Source organism: Scyliorhinus canicula, chromosome 12, assembly GCF_902713615.1.
Source record: "Scyliorhinus canicula chromosome 12, sScyCan1.1, whole genome shotgun sequence".
Classification (NCBI taxonomy): Eukaryota; Metazoa; Chordata; class Chondrichthyes; order Carcharhiniformes; family Scyliorhinidae; genus Scyliorhinus; species Scyliorhinus canicula.
Window position 1 is genome coordinate 103,717,320 of NC_052157.1, and position 17,092 is coordinate 103,734,411.

Here is a 17,092-nt window from a genome sequence, read left to right on the forward strand (position 1 = left end):
TATTTTGTGGTGTCTCGGCCGGGGGTGGGGGGCAGGGGTGGGGGGGGCTGCCATTCCGTAGGGCAGGGACTCACTTTAGGTAACTAGTGGTGCAGGTTGCCTGGGAGTGGGGGCGGCTTCGCATGTACAATATCACTAGTTTGGTGGGGAGAGTTAAAGCCGATCTGGCAAGGCGGGGTGGTCTCCCTCTGTCACTGGCGGGTCGGGTACAGGCGGTTAAAATGAATGTGTTGCCGCGATATCTGTTTATTTTTCAATGCCTACCGGTTTTCCTGCCAAAGGCTTTTTTCAGGGAGATTGAGGGAAGGATTACCTCGTTCATATGGGGAGGGAAGGTGGCCAGAGTGAGAAAGGTGCTGCTACAGAGGGGAAGGCAGGCAGGGGGTTTTGGTCTCCCGAACCTGATGTACTACTACTAGGCGGCGAATCTGGAGAAGGTGCGGAGTTGGGTCAGAGGGGTTGATTCCCAGTGGGTCAGAATGGAGGAGGGTTTGTGCAGGGGGTCGGGACTGAAAGCACTAGCAACAGCGCCGCTCCCAATAGCTCCGGGGAAATACTCAGGGAGTCCGGTAACAATAGCTTCATTGAAAATCTGGCGGCAGTTTCGCCAACACTTCGGGTTGGGGGCAGGGTCAAGGGAAATGCCGATTTGGGGGAACCACAGATTTGAGCCAGGAAGTGGGATGGAAGTTTTCGAAAATGGTTAAAAGATATCAACGGGTAAAAGTGAACAAATGGAGCTCGGATATAGATCCATCTGAATAGCAGAACATGCTCAAGACTGAGTCATCTAGGGCAGCACGGTGGCACAGTGGTTAGCATTGCTGCCTACGGCGCTGAGGACCCGGGTTCGAATCCCGGACCTGGGCCACTGTCTGTGAGGAATTTGCACATTCTCCCCGTGTCTGCGTGGGTTTCACCCCCACAACCCAAAGATGTGCAGGATAGGTGGATTGGACATGCTAAATTGCCCCTTAATTGGAAAAAATAATTGGGTACTCTAAATTTAAAAAAAAAAGACTGAGTCATCTATTCCCTATTCTATGTTCAGTTTCATATCCAAAAATGGTCCAAGTTAATTTTCGTAAGTACAAATTTGATTATGGTGCCAGGTAAACCCATTTCAATAATTTGTTGGAGCATGTTGTCACGACACCCTGGGCTAGTACGCAGTCAATTCCAGCCTCAGTTAACTTGGAGTCACAACACATGTGAAATTCGATTTTATTTAAAATACCACAGGTCCTTGGTTGAGCCCAATAAACCACAGTCACCAGGTTTGTAGCTTTACAACACAATTGACCTTTTATTATGTACAGCGTTATAGTAAAACAGACAGAAAATGGAACTGACTATCTACTATCCACTTTCTAACCTGCCCCACTCTTCTCTGTGTATACCTATCTATAGATAGACACACACACACACACATACAAAGAACACAGAGGGGTTAAGGTGGTGGGACGGGAAAGAAGATATTCATAAAAGTAAAAAGATAAGGATCTCTGATGTCAGGTTCGCGACTTTGCCAGGAAGGAGATACAGAGCTTCCCGGAGGAACCGGCCTCCACGTTGTTGGAGGAGGTGCTGGCGGCAAGTGAACTGGAGAAGGGGACAGTGTCAGCAGTATATGGAGCTATGTTGGAAAAGGATAAGGCACCACTGGAGGGGATCAAAGCGAAGTGGGAGGAAGAATTGGGAGAGGTTATAGAGGAGGGGGTCTGGTGTGAGGTGCTCCGGAGAGTGAATGCCTCCACCTCGTGTGCAAGGTTGGGGCTGATACAGCTGAAGGTGGTGTACAGGGCACACCTCACGAGGGCAAAGATGAGCCGATTCTTTGAAGGGGTAGAAGATGTGCGTGAACGTTGCGGGGGGGGGCCGCTAATCACATTCCTATGTTTTGGTCCTGTCCAAAGCTTGGGGAGTACTGGAAGGAGGTGTTTAGGGTCATTTCCAAGGTGGTGCTAGAGAAGCTGGACCCGGGCCCCCGGGAGGCCATATTCGGGGTGTCGGACTAGCCAGGGTTCGAAACGGATGCGGTGGCAGATATCGTAGCCTTCGCCTCGTTGATCGCCCGAAGGCAGATCCTGCTGGGATGGAGAGCGGCCTCTCCACCCTGTGCCCTGGCGTGGCGGGCGGAACTGTTGGAATATTTGGCCCTTGAGAAGGTTAAGTTTGAACTGAGGGGAAGGAAGGAGGGGTTCTACAAGTCATGGGCATTATTCATTATGCACTTTCAAGTACTGGATAACATCGAACATTAGTTGGGGGGGGGGCTGTGTGTATTAAGGGTGACTATGGGTGATCCCTGATTCCTTTTTTGTCATTCGTTTATGTAAACATGCGGGTTAATGTTTGGGGGTTGGTGGGAGGATGGGATTATTGTTATGGGGATTGACATATCTGTTGCTGATTATTGTTTATTGTTGGTGGGTGTAAATTCGGGAGAAAATGTGAGAAAGGTGAATAAAAATATATTTTTTAAAAATAAAATTTAAGATTCTCTAAAGGCCCAACTAAACATAATGTGGCAGCTAAACTGGCGTGTGGGATTATGATGTCAGCGGCAGGAAGAAAACGATAAAAGGTGTTCCATAATAGCATAACAAAGAAAGATCAGGTCTCAAGTGCAAACAGGTCGATTTGGGAAAAAAAATCACTGGAATGAATTGCACATTGATCCCAGCCCCAACTGGAGTTCCAAGTCTGTACAAGGGTTGCTAAGCTTAGCCAAGACAATGGCCTCAGCATCACTGCAATAGGGGAGAACAACGACCAGCTAGGATTCCAGCAACCTTTACTGGCAAGCATGTGCATGTAGAAGAGCCCATGTTTGACTATAATGCCCAGACATTGAACAGCATGCCAACATTTATAGAGCAGTACCGCAGAAATTAGGAAGGAAACATAAAAGATAAAGCTAGCACTGATATGAAGATCAAACTGCAGGACACAGGAGAGTGACTAAAAAGATAGTCGGAATGGAAAAGGAGAAGTAGCCAGGAGAGTAAAGGAGTAAAGGATGGGCAGCACGGTAGCATAGTGGTTAGCATCAATGCTTCACAGCTCCAGGGTCCCAGGTTCGGTTCCCGGCTGGGTCACTGTCTGTGCGGAGTCTGCACGTCCTCCCCGTGTGTGCGTGGGTTTACTCCGGGTGCTCCGGTTTCCTCCCACAGTCCAAAGATGTGCGGGTTAGGTGGATTGGCCATGCTAAATTGCCCGTAGTGTCCTAAAAAGTAAGGTTAAGGGGGAGTTGTTGGGTTACGGGTATAGGGTGGATACCTGAGTTTGAGTAGGGTGATCATTGCTCGGCACAACATCGAGGGCCGAAGGGCCTGTTCTGTGCTGTACTGTTCTAAATCTAAATTCTAAATAACATTAGTGAGAAAGGATCTTGGTTCAAAAGATCAGGAAGTATAGGTGGAGGTTAGGAATTACAGGGTCAGAAAATGCAGGACAGAGCAGACAATGTAATAACCATCAGGTCTTTTATCTTCATCTAGACTGAACAAATCAAATTAGCAAAGGCAGTCTGGAAGAGGAGTATGTAGAATGCTTTCATAACAACATGTTGTGGAACCAAGTAGGGATACGGATATTTTAAATCTAGAATTGTGTAATGAGGCACGTTTAACTAGTAAGCTCATAGTTAAAGATCCTCTGGCAAAAAAGTGATCATACCACGATTGAATTCAATATTAAGATTGAAGGCAGCACGGTGGCCTAGTGGTTAGCACAACCGCCTCACGGCGCTGAGGTCCCAGGTTCGATCCCGGCTCTGGGTCACTGTCCGTGTGGAGTTTGCACATTCTCCCAGTGTCTGCGTGGGTTTCGCCCCCACAACCCAAAGATGTGCAGAGTAGGTGGATTGGCCATGCTAAATTGCCCCTTAATTGGAAAAAATAATTGGGTAATCTAAATTTTTTTTTAAATATTAAGTTTGAAAGCGACATAGTCCAGCCCCAAACAAGAATCTTAAACTTATAAAAAAGATAATTTCAAGTATAAGGAGAGAGCTTGCGAGGGTAAATTGACTAAAATGTATGGAAACAAGTTAAAATGGGAAACATTTCAAGAACAATTTAAAATATTCAACTAAAATACATTTTTAAAAAGAACAGAAACTCATCAGAAAGATTCACCCATGGCTTATGAGGGAAGTAAGGATAATAGAATAAAAGAAGAGATACATAATGCTGCAAAGAATAAATGAATCACAGAATTTACAGTACTGGAGACCATTCAGACCATTAGGTCTGCACCGGCCCTTGGAAAGAGCACCCTACTTAAGCCCATAGTATGTATGATGGTTGGTTATGTTTTAGAATCACAGAATATGATAATAAACTGGCCAGTTTTGTAAGAGTTTTGCAAGTATAGCAAACATTGGTCCCTTAGAGGCAAAGATAAGAGAAATATTCGCAAAATAGCAGAAATGTCAATTAAGTCTGTCCTCACAGAGGAAGGGATATTCCAGCTTCCTATTACTGAAATTCAGTAATCAATATTCCTACCTGGAGTTAGGGAGCACCCCTGTAGTTGTCGAATTACATGACTTAACTCTCCCTGCAGATTGGCACCGCCAGAAGTTTTCAATGACTCCAACATGTTCTCCACGGCAACTGTGCCATCTCCCTCCGCGTCAAACTGAGCGAATGCCTATAAGAAAGCAATTGAAAGTGTTACAGTAAGAACATTCATTGCCTTAAAGTGTCAACTGCTGATAGGATTGGGTTATAAATTTTCTCAACTGTGTCCACTGTACATCTCAAGTTCACTTTTTTGCAGCCTAAAATCAGCATTTCTTCACAGAATACCCATTACGTTCACACTGGAGTCAAACGTGTAGGTGCAGAAAAGCAGAAATCAATTAACAGGTGTCACTCTTGGCTCAGTGGCATCATTCTCAGCCGAATCAAAAGTCCAACTCCAGACACTAGAGTGCAGAAACTAAACTGATATTCCAGTGCAGTACGGAGGCGTGCAACACTGCCAAAAGCATGTCTTTCAGAAACGCAAATCGAGAATCTGCTATCTCAGCTATGTGTAAAATATATCACAGCACTATTCGAGGAGCAAGCAATCATCATGTCCAGGCCAACACTTTCCCCTCTACCACATTTTAAAAATGATCTGGTCATTTATTTCATTGCTGTTTGCGGGACCTTGCTGCGCATTAATTGGCTGACAAGTTTTCTACGTTGTAACAGTGACTACATTTCAGAGGCACTTTATTGGCTGCACATCACTTCAGTGCCTCCCAAAATCGCGATCTAAATGCAAATTCTTTGTTTTGCAAAAAATCCAACTTAAAAACTAATTTAAAAACTTGTCCTCCATCTTCAAGATCTCACAGGCTTTCTTAAAGCAACTGATTAGGGTGGCATGGTAGCACAGTGGTTAGCACTGTTGCTTCACAACGCCAAGGCCCCAGGTTCAATTTCCGCTTGGGTCACAGTCTGTGTGGAGTCTGCACATTCTTCCCGTGTCTGCGTAGGTTTCCTCCGGGTGGTCCGGTGTCCTCCCACAAGTCCCGAAAGACATGCTGCAGGTGAACTGAGCATTCTGAATTCTCCCTCTGTGTACCACTGGAATGTGGCGACGAGGGGATTTTCACAGTAACTTCACTGCAGTGGTAATGTAAGCCTACTTGTGACACTAATAAAGATTAGATTATTCAAGAGGGATGGATAATCATCACTAAAATAAATAGTCGCAGTTTCATCTACTTTCTGGATTGTTCGAGAGGAACAGATGCCTCTGCACTTATGATTCCGAAAGCTCTCCACCACTGGAGTTTCTGTCGAGTCATGCCCGGCCCCACTGTAAATAAGAGACTGATTACAATGATTAGCCAACAATTCCATTATTGCTGCATCATGTGACTCCCAGGAATGCAGGCAGCAAACCAGATGGACTTTGGTCTTTTTTCATCCAGCAATTCCTATGTTCTTAGGTTTCCTCCTCCGTCGAGCAGCTTTTTAAAAAAAAATAAAGTGGGATAGAGTGAGATTTGACACCTGAAATTAAATAACTTGCGTGCAGTGAAAATGAACCACCTTGAGCTCGGATTTACAAAACGTCTGATGGAGTTTACTGTAAAAAGACAGAGCACACAAACTTTCAGAAATAATCGCTCATCTTAAAATGGAGTAGCTCCCAGGTTTTTAACAAGTCACGCCATCAGTCATATCTAATCGTATATTAACTCTAACACATCAATAGTGAACAAACAAAAAAGGGCAGCACGGCAGCATTGTGGATAACACAATCACTTCACAGCTCCAGGGTCCCAGGTTCGATTCCGGCTTGGGTCACTGTCTGTGCGGAGTCTACACATCCTCCCCGTGTGTGCGTGGGTTTCCTCCGGGTGCTCCGATTTCCTCCCACAGTCCAAAGATGTGCAGGTTAGGTGGATTGGCCATGATAAATTGCCCTTAGTGTCCAAAATTGCCCTTAGTGTTGGGTGGGGTTACTGGGTTATGGGGATAGGGTGGAGGTGTTAACCTTGGGTAGGGTGCTCTTTCCAAGAGCCGGTGCAGACTCGATGGGCCGAATGGCCTCCTTCTGCACTGTAAATTCTATGTAAACAATCTATGTAAAAAGCAGACAGTGTGCATGCAGTCATTCACCCTGACAGCGCTCCATAGCTTACACTGGGTGGTACTTCATCAAAAGCAGGCATGCTTTACAATTACATACACCAGTTTAATAGTGTGGTGTTACTGTTTTATACTCAATGCTATGCCAATCCCCAGTCAATTATGAATTTAATCCAGGCGATGTTTGGAAGGCTGGCAAAAAAATAAAATGCAAAGACACTCAAATTCTGGATAGGAAACATATAATCGTACAAAAATTTAAAATTAGTCATTAATAAAGTCAATAGGGAATTCAAAAGAAGCTGTGGAACTCACTAACACAAATAGTAGCTAAGGAGAATAAGACAAAAGCATTTAAGGGGAAGGTAGACGTACGCATGGAGAGAGGTGCAGCAGGAACATGGACCATTTCGGCCAATTGGTCTGTTTTTGTGCTGTACATTACATAGAACATTCAGTGCAGAAGGAGGCCATTCGGCCCATCGTATCTGCACCGACCCATTTAAGACCTCACTTCCACCCTATACCCGTAACCCAATAACCCCTCCTACCCTTTTTTGGTCACTAAGGGCAATTTATCATGGCCAATCCACCTAACCTGCACATCTTTGGACTGTGGAAGGAAACCCATAGGAGAAAGTGCAAACTCCACACAGTCACCTGACGCTGGAATTGAACCGGGAACCCTGGAGCTGTGAGGCTGCAATGCTAACCACTGTGCCACCTTGCCGCCCACGTGATTGTTGATGCGCAGCATGTCATTGTGTTTGGACTAGTCTATTTTCCGTAGTTGCATCTTCACCCTGTTACTGATAGGTGAGTGATCAGTATCACAGTCTACACTCTGATATGGGGGTGTGATGGACGCTGGGCAGATTACACCTTCCGGTGTTTCTCAGGTCAAGTCCGTGCCACTGGTCAGATCTCAGGGTAACGCCATGTCACCTAGTACCAATGTTTGCCCTGGAAGGAGGTGTTGGCCATACAAAGTCCACGCTGTGCACAAATTTCTAGCAGCCCCTGTCCATTTTGTTTCATCTTGCCAACACCATGATGACTGAAGCACATTTATTATGAAACTCTGTCTGATCCAACTCATAACATATGCAAAGCATGTACAGTACAAGCGTGACAGCTTCATTTTACCCAAGCATTAAATAATCCATGTCAATTTAATACTTGGCTACAAACACTCTACAATTGAACTGCTTGGTTGTACAAGTGCAAGGCAGTGGTAAATCCACATAGTATATCTATAGACATAACTACAAAAATGCACACTCAAGACACCTTGTCTACTTCCCACTCCATTTGTATCCAAGTGTTGAATGCTTCATATCAATTCCCACAGCTCCATCTCCAGATACGGCACTAAACATCTACTGCATTAACCTATTCAGTTTGAAAACTAAAAGGAGAATTCTGTGTCTCCTTTAGTCTGCAGCCACACGAGACTGGTCTCAATTCTCTCTTCTAACATAATGGACAAGTGTCTCATTGATGCTTGGGCAAGTGAGGAAGACTGAAGTTTTGACAGCGAAGCTGACTTTCTGTGATCCTTCGCCATATATGAATTTTAAAATCAATTACAAATGCTTAAATATTAAAAATTCAGACTACAGGGGATGATCATTTTTCAATGAATTTCATTTGCAGATTACCACAAAGGCTGCAATAAGAAAGGAAATAGATATATCAGAGGTAAGTTTGAAGAGTATTGCTTAAAGATGCTTTACGCTTCTCACGTTTCAGAGGCTTTTCAAGCACTGTGAAGGGGATTGCTCACACTGGAGTATAATGTGTTTGATATGTTACTGAAACATCTGAATGCATGAGAATCTCAATTACTTCACCCTTTCCAGGCATGCCAACCAATTTTAGATTTGGAATATCCTGAATTTCATTCAAATGATTAACACCCATCGATATCAGAAAGTTAAATCAGCTTGCGTTGATGAACTTTCAAAAATGAACAAACTATAATCTAGGTGGATTTAAAGTTATTGGTAGAAAGATTAGAGAGTGAGATGAGGGAAAATGTTTACACCCAGAGTGTTGTGGGGGTCAGGACTGCACTGCCTGAAAAGGGTAGTAGCGGCCAAAACCCTCAGCTAATTTAAAGGTGTCTGGATGCACACCTCAAGTGGCGCAACTTTCAAGGTTACAGACCAAATGTAGGCAAGTGGGAATAGACTGGGGAGCTCGTGTTTCAGCCAGCACAGACACGATGGGTCAAGTGGTCTCTTACTGATTTGATTTATTGTCACATGCACCGTGGTACAATGAAAGGTACAGTCCCGACAGAGGTTTATGTGCCATAAACCTATGATGATTCTATGCTATATCTCTTCAATCAAGAAATTCAATTTGTGAACATTCAAGCTTCATTCTTCCAGATTTAACATCCAGGAGGCAGATACATCGAACCATGACAATATCGGCAGACGTAACCACCGCACAATACTCATGGATACGAGTTTTCTTCACACCGCAGGTGCTTCCCACCATTATCTATGACACCCTCATAGATACTCAACAGATCTAGCAGCTCCAAACTAGACACCCATAAGGTGCCGTGGGCCATCAGTTATATTAAACCACAACCTCTAACCTCACATCCCTCACTCTACCATTACCATCAAATCAAGGAGCTTCAATGAGGAGTGTTGGAGAGAATGCCAGGAGCAGCGCCGAGCATACCGAAACATTAAGTGCTAACCTGATGAAGCTGCAACACAGAGCACGCATGCCAAACAGCAGAAGTAGTGTGACAGGGCTAAGCGATCCCACAAGAATGGATCAGATGAAAGTTGTGCAGTCTGCCGCATGTAGTCATGAATGATTGTGGACAATTAAACAATTAGCCGGAGGAGTTTCCACAAACATCCCCACCCTCAAAGTTGGAGGAGTCAAGCACGTCAGTGCAAAAAAACAAAGCTGAAGCATTTACAACACTCTTGGCCATAAATGGAGAGTAGATGATCCATCTCCATGTCCTCGAGGCTCCCTTCACATCAAGCGATGCCAGCCTTCAGCCAATTCCATACGCATCATGTGATTTCAGTGGAAGGCATTAGACACATCAAAGGCTGGCAACATGCCGGCAGTACTGGTCTTGTGCTGTTTGAAATTCAATGTAACAGCCTTGTGTTTCATCAAATTTATCCATTTTCCCATGCACTCCGATAGTGAATTAATTTGTTATTCTCCAGATAAGTGGGTCCAGGTTGTACTGATATAATTGACGCCAAATTAAATGTTTTACACATCAAGGTAGCCACCTCATGCGGTATTTTAGTGTATTATTTTTGTCCATCCACTCAAATACTTGCTTATTGGATCAATGACATTGACATATCATCACTAAATCACATATTTGGTGCTTGCAATGGTGTACAGCACAGATAACCTCAACTATTTCTCATCGTTACACTTCAGATAGGTACTACAGTGGTTGTGCATGGTACATCAGCTGTATTTTAATTCAGTCTTTGGATGTAAAATCACTGACAAGGTCAGCATTTAATGCCCATCCCTAATTACCCTTGGGATGGGCCACCACCGTTTCACTTCCTCCATCACATGGCACAGTGGCAACAGTATACAACATCTGCGAGATGCACTACAGCAACTCAGCAAATCTCCTTCAACGACACTTTCTAAACCCGTGACCACTGTCACCTGGAAGGACGAGGGCAGCAGACACATGGAAACACCACAGTATGGAGGTTCCTCGCTGAGCCACTCACCATTGCTGCATTCTTGAACCACAGCAGTCCATGTGGTGTAGTTCAGTTTGGGCCGAAGGGTCTGGTTTCATGCTGTAAACCTCTCTGACTCTAGGTATATCTCGTCAGGAGACTGTTGTAAACCCTATGGCTGTTCTGTGTTTCCTTTTTAATTCATGTCCGCTGACTGCCTTTAATCTACAGTCTTTTTGCTAGTTGCTGCAACATAGATTTTGTTGCTTAATCGAGAGACATTGGACAAACTGAAACACCCCTGGTCAAATGGACTAGCCAGGACTTCCCCTTTGGGTTCTGTGGCAGAGCCCATGATGTCAGTTTGGTAGACTTGGCAAGCAGCCCATTGGTGAATTTGAAATTCTGAGCCATCTCCTGTTGGTGCTTGTGATTGGTGGAGCCATTCAGAATCTTCCGGAAGAAAGATAGGTCATGTGAAGAGCTCCATTTTTGGTCCTGAGTTCTGTGAAAAGAGATTCCACCAGGAAGCAGATGGAAGGCCCGGCGATTTAAACAACTACTAGTGTTATTTAAAAGACAAACAGCAGTCAGAACTGTGAAGGGAACTACTGGAGCGAAAGATTGCAAGCAGTTTCTCACCAGATCGGTAATACTTTAATCATCTGTCTGAATGGGTAGAAAAACCTAGAGAACATTCTTCATAATCAGAGATCAGCTGAACAGAACATTCTGTAAACTTCTCAGGTATAAAGCTCTGGTAATATCTCGGGGAGATGAAGGCTCCATCTGGTGGTTGGAGGTCAGAATTGCACCGACCTGAATCTCGTTAATAAATCCATTCCCCAGAGGATTGCATTCGGAGAAAACCAGCACCTGCAGAGGCCACAACCATGGCAGTGAAGATTCATCTCAAACATTTTCCTTCAATTCCCGTTGTTTTAATTCTTCCCCATACCCTCACCGTGTGTCTGTCTTGTGCGTATCTGGGTGGAGGGTGGGACAGGGCTTTGGGAATAGGTAGACTAGTAGACCATAGTTCCAATTATTTCCTTTCACTCTTGTTATAAATAAACACTTTGTTAATGTTGTACTTATAAATCTGCTGTCAATAACTCATTGGAGCAGTCAGGGGTTAAAGATCTCAGGAAAACATGAATTATTGGGACTGCAATTGACCGCGCACTCGCGCAAGGTGTCATAACAACCCACAGTGCTGTTAGGGAGAGAGTTCCAAGATTTTGACCCAATGACATTAAAGAAACGGCCTAAATATTTCCATGTCAGGATGGTGAGTGACTCAGAGAGGAACCTCCATGCTGTGATGTTTCCATGTGTCTGCTGCCCTTGTCCTTCTAGGTGGCCGTGGTCACGGGTTTAGAAAGTGTCGTTGAAGGAGCTTTGCTGAGTTGCTGTAGTGCATCTCGCAGATGTTGTACACTGCTGCCACTGTGCCATGTGATGGAGGAAGTGAAACGGTGGTGGCCCATCAGTTGATTTGCTTTGACTCGGATAGTGACGAGCTTCCTGTGTGTTGTTGCAGCTGCACTCATCCAGGCAAATGGAGAATAGTCCACGTCCCCCCTGATTCATCTTGTAAATGATGGAAGGTTTTGGGAGAGTTGAGAGATCAGCTACTCACTGTAGAATTTCAAACCTCTGACCTGTTCTTGTAGCGACAAGCATTTGTATAGCTGGTCCAGTTCAGTTTCTGGTTAGTGGTATCTCCCCAGGTGCCATTGAGGTGAGGTGCTTGGAATTTTCTCTTGTTGTGATGGTCACTGCCTGGCATTTCTGTGGCAAGAATATTACTTGCCACTTTAATCATCCAACCTGAACTTTGTCTGGGTATTGCTGCATGCAGACATGGCTGCTGCATTCGGACTTTATTTTGCAGGGAAGGTCTTTGATCAGCAGTTCAAGATGGTTAGGCCTAGAACGCCACTCTGACAAGCTCCTGCAGTGGTATCACACTCCTGCAGAGTGTGAAGTTGTTTCGCCTCCAGAAGTCACAACCATCTTCCTTTGTGTTCGATATGAATTTAACCAGCAGAGAGTTTCCTCTCTTGTAATGTCACCTGCCACTTCTCAGGCCAAGGCTGGATTTGTGCAGGTCTTGCTACATGGAGCCACTGACTGCTTCATTGCCAGAGGAATTACGAATGGCAAACAACCCCACGGTAGATCTACGAGAGTGCTATTGATGAAGCAGCTAAAGATATGGTTCATAACATGTATATACACTACTGTGAATAACAAACCAATCTGCCTACAGTGCCGTTAAGAAAGACTTCGAGCACCACAGTGGCGCAGTGGTTAGCACTGCAGCCTCATGGCGCCGAGGTCCCAGGTTCCATCCCGGATCTGGGTCAGAGATTGCACATTCTCCCCATGTTTGCGTGGGTTTCGCCCCCACAACCCAAAGATGTGCAGGGTAGGTGGATTGGCCACGCTAAATTGTCCCTTAATTGGAAAAAATGAATTGGGTACTCTAAATTTAAAAAAAAATGAAAGACTTGCATTTGTATAATGCCTTTCATAATCTCACAATGTCCCAAAGCTTGGTACAACCAGTACTTTTGGGGCCTTAGTCAATGTTTAGGAAGTGCAGTAGCCAATTGGTTTCCATGAACAGCAATATGACAATGACCCGGTAACCTGTTTTAGTAATGCTGGCTGAGGGGTGAAAGTTCGTCACGGCAACTCTATCCTCTTCTTCAAAACAGTGTCAAGGGATTATCTGCACCCAGTTTGAGAGCAGATGGAGCCTTGGGTTAATCTTCTCATCCAAAAGATGGCACCCCTGGCAGTGCAGCACTGCCTCCATACTGCAGGAGAGTGTCAGTCTACACTTCAATGCTTAAGTCACCTGGAGTGGAGATCTACTGACCCGGAAGCAAGTGTACTACCCACTGACCTATAACACACAATCAATGGTGAACATTGTTCAAATACTTGCACAGATAAACAAATAGAGCTGAAAAATCTACGTTATGGCCACAATTGTTTTACCCCATCCAAAGGACAGAATAAGTGCTCTATGGGACAAAAGAAATAGTTGGCATTACACACGGGAAGGCAAAATTAATGTGGCTGCCTTCACTCTTCACCCGTTTGCACAAAGTATTCCTTCTAAGCTTCATTTCCTCCCTGTCTTCCACCAAAAAATCCAACCCAATCGTATAGCTGACATGATAACGGGTGATCCAGCGAGAGGAAATATTTTGCAAAGAATATTGCTTTACCCGGACAGAGCATGTTAAAATCGAGCTTTCTGGGCCCCCACATATTGGAGTGTACAAGCATCCTCCCACGTATCTCCTTCAGTGCTCAGCTCCAAGTTAACTCCCGTTGTATTTTTTCCTTCATATCAAACCCCACCATATGCAGTCAAATCTCTTCCTTGACCGATAAACCATGATTCAAGGTGTCAAATGGTTATAAATAAAATGCATGAAGTGCAGAACATGATGGATCGAATGGTTATCTACACATACCTGAAGCCCTATTTACCTGACGCTGGTGTAGAGGTACTTGGCCTTTTTAGATGTCAGCCTTGGTTGAGTGGTTATCATTTTCTCCTCAGTCAGTAGGGTGTGGATTCCAGAGATTTAGCATATAATCTAGGCTGCGAGTCAGATACAGTACTGAGGGGGTGCTATAGTCATGGACCCATAATCAAAGAGAACAAAGAAAAGTACAGCACAGGAACAGGCCCTTCGGCCCTCCAAGCCTGTGTTGATCATGATGCCCTAACTAAACAAAAATACTTTCTGCCCTTACTCGGAAGCCCTTAATCAGGATGTGCCTTTAAGCAATAGACTCAAAGTCTGCGTTCCCAGGTTTTGTATTTTGGAAAGGAGAAGTCTTGGCGACTAGGTTTGGAGGGAATCGGTTCAATTGGTTAACTGGGAACTGGTGGGTTGGCCAGGGACAGTGTTCTGCCTGACAACAGTCAGCGATTGGGTCTACGAGATGCTTTCTGAGAGAACTGGCAAAAGTGTTTAGACCTTTCTTTCTCCCCCTCCTGCTTGCTGAAGTGAAAAACCTGCTCTATTGTTCTGAAAGCAGTGAATGTCTGACACATCCTTTGCTGTAAACCTGAAATTATGCTGATTCTGGAGGGAAAGTAGACAACCTTGCCAGAGCCAACCATCTCAAGCCCAGAAGGAAGAAGTACCAAAATGAAAACCTCAACTTCAGAAAGACATCCCAGTGCATCAGAAATCCTTATCTTTTTATTTTTATGAATATTTTCTTTCCCGTCCCACCACCTTATTACCTCTGTGTTCTTTGTATGTGTGTGTGTGTGTGTCTATCTATAGATATGTATACACAGAGAAGAGTGGGGCAGGCTAGAAAGGGGGTAGTAGATAGTAAGTTCCATTTTCTGTCTGTTTTACTATAATACTGTACATAATAAAAGGTTACTTGTGTTGTAAAGCTACAAACCTGGTGACTGTGGTTTATTGGGCTCAACCAAGGACCTGTGGTATTTTAAATTAAATCTAATTTCACATGTGTTGCGACTCCAAGTTAACTGAGGCTGGAATTGACTGCGTACTTGCCCAGGGTGTCGTGACAACATGCTCCAACAAATTATTGAAATGGGTTTACCTGGCACCATAATCAAATTTGTACATATGAAAATTAACTTGGACCATTTTTGGGTATGAAACTGAACATAGAATAGGGAATAGATGACTCAGTCTTGAGCATGTTCTGCTATTCAGATGGCTCTATATCCGAGCTCCATTTGTTCACTTTTACTCTTTGATACCTTTTAGGCAACAGGGACAAGCCAAAAAAGATGAGTTGTATGTAAAGTGGTTTGATGGGGTGATATTATTTTAAGACATGGGGTGTGGACAACACTGGCAAGGACAGTGTTTATTGCCCAACCCTTATTGCCCTTAGGCTGTTATGGAGGAAGTTTCAGGATTTTTATTCTGTACCAATGAAAAAAACAGCGATTTAGCTCCAAGTCAACATGCAGGTCATTGATAAGGAATCATGGAAGAGTGCCAAAGCTCCCCTACGCATAAACCTATTGAGGCACTGGGATGTTTTGTCACAGGGTGCGGCTGAGCCAAGGACCAGCACACTTCCTTTTTTTAAAATTTAGAGTACCCAATTATTTTTTCCAATTAAGGGTCAATTTAACGTGGCCAATCCACCTAGCCTACACATCTTTGGGTTGTGGGGGCGAAACCCACGCAGGCACAGGGAGAATGTGCAAACTCCACACGGACAGTGACCCAGGGCCGGGATTCGAACCCAGTCATCAGCGCCATAGGCAGCAATGCTAACCACTGTGCCACCGTGCTGCCCTTCCAGCGCACTTCTTAAGGAAAAAGTAAACAAAGGAAGCAGAGGAAGATACAAAGAAACAAGCAACCTCTGGTGTATTTACCTGAAAATTGACACCGAAACAAAGTTATGACGGCTTTACTATTCAATAAGAAGTCTTACAACACCAGGTTAAATTCCAACAGGTTTGATTCAAACACGAGCTTTCGGAGCACGGCTCCGAGGAAGGAGCCGCGCTCCGAAAGCTCGTGTTTGAATCAAACCTGTTGGAATTTAACCTGGTGTTGTAAGACTTCTTACTGTGCTCACCCCAGTCCAACGCCGGCATCTCCACATCATTACTATTCAATGACACGAGAGAGTAGAAGGTAAAGAATGAGAGAAAAAGGGAGGAATTCTCCGTTGGCCAACGGCGAAATCGGGGCGTGCGATTGGACGGAGGATAGCTCCCGGCGTCAGAATCGTGGCAGGCGCCGGTTTGACGGCGAATCACAATGCTCAGCCTCCTCAAACGGCGTCAATGTGACGCGCATAGTGGAAACACCGTTCGCACATCATTAGTGGACCCACCCTCTATTCTGCACCTCCGATGGGCCAAGTTCCCGACGGAGGAGTACAAGTGTGCTCTCACAAATCGTGAACCTGGCGCGATGACTGCTGAGATAGAGAGTGCGTACAGAAGTATCCAGCACCACCATACTTTGCCGACAGCCGTGCCGATGGCCGGTGGGGGGGGGGGGGGGGGGCGGCTTCTGCTAGGGGGTCGCCAGTGGGGTCAGGGCAGTCGGGTACGCAACACCATTACTGCACCCGGCAAGGCAGCCATGCAGCTGCGCATGCCACTGACAGCCTGCTGTAAACCTGGTGCCCTGGGTCGTATTGGTGACCCCCCCCGTCAGCTGTATGGACGCTCCAGCACAACCGGCCCCATCAGTGTGTGTGGGGGGTGTCAGTTTGTCAGCCCTGCGCGTGTCCATCACGGACCCGGCAATTCCTACACCGTTTTCGTGGGTTTCAATTGTGTTCCACGCGGCACCAGTGCTAGCCCCTCACTGGTAGCAGAATCGGTGCAGCTATGGCACCGATTTTTCTCAGATGGAAGTCCACGGACTTTCCATTGGTGTCAGCACTTAAGATTCAGAAACTGAGAATCTGGCCCAAGAAATTTAAGTAAATGTCGCAATGGAGATCCACTAGTTTCATACATTATTATACAGCAATGTTAATTTTCTGCACATGTGGAACTGTACCCAAGCATATTCGAGAGCACAAAACAGAGACAAAACCATTATGCAATATTTCCAGAAAGTAAATTTCCACACAGCACACTGGGAAAAATGACAACCATTGCCAGCCTAACAATGAGTCAGAGTACAGGAGAGAGATAGAGAACCTAGTGGCGTGCTGTAACAACAACAATCTCTCCCTCAATGACAGCAAAACTAAGGAGCTGGTTATTGACTTCAGGAAGCAAAGTAT

The 17,092-nt window shown here is 45.0% G+C and overlaps 1 protein-coding gene across 3 annotated transcripts in view; it reads right to left on the reverse strand.

Moving 5' to 3' along the window:
• The window catches only part of zzef1 (zinc finger, ZZ-type with EF hand domain 1), a 371,817-nt gene that overhangs the window by 345,264 nt on the left and 9,461 nt on the right, over nucleotides 1-17,092 (reverse strand). For all 3 annotated transcript variants that reach the window (XM_038813628.1, XM_038813629.1, XM_038813630.1), the window contains exon 2: nucleotides 4,515-4,659. In XM_038813628.1, the coding sequence (XP_038669556.1) occupies nucleotides 4,515-4,659 (145 nt within the window). The remainder of the gene's footprint in view (nucleotides 1-4,514; nucleotides 4,660-17,092) is intronic.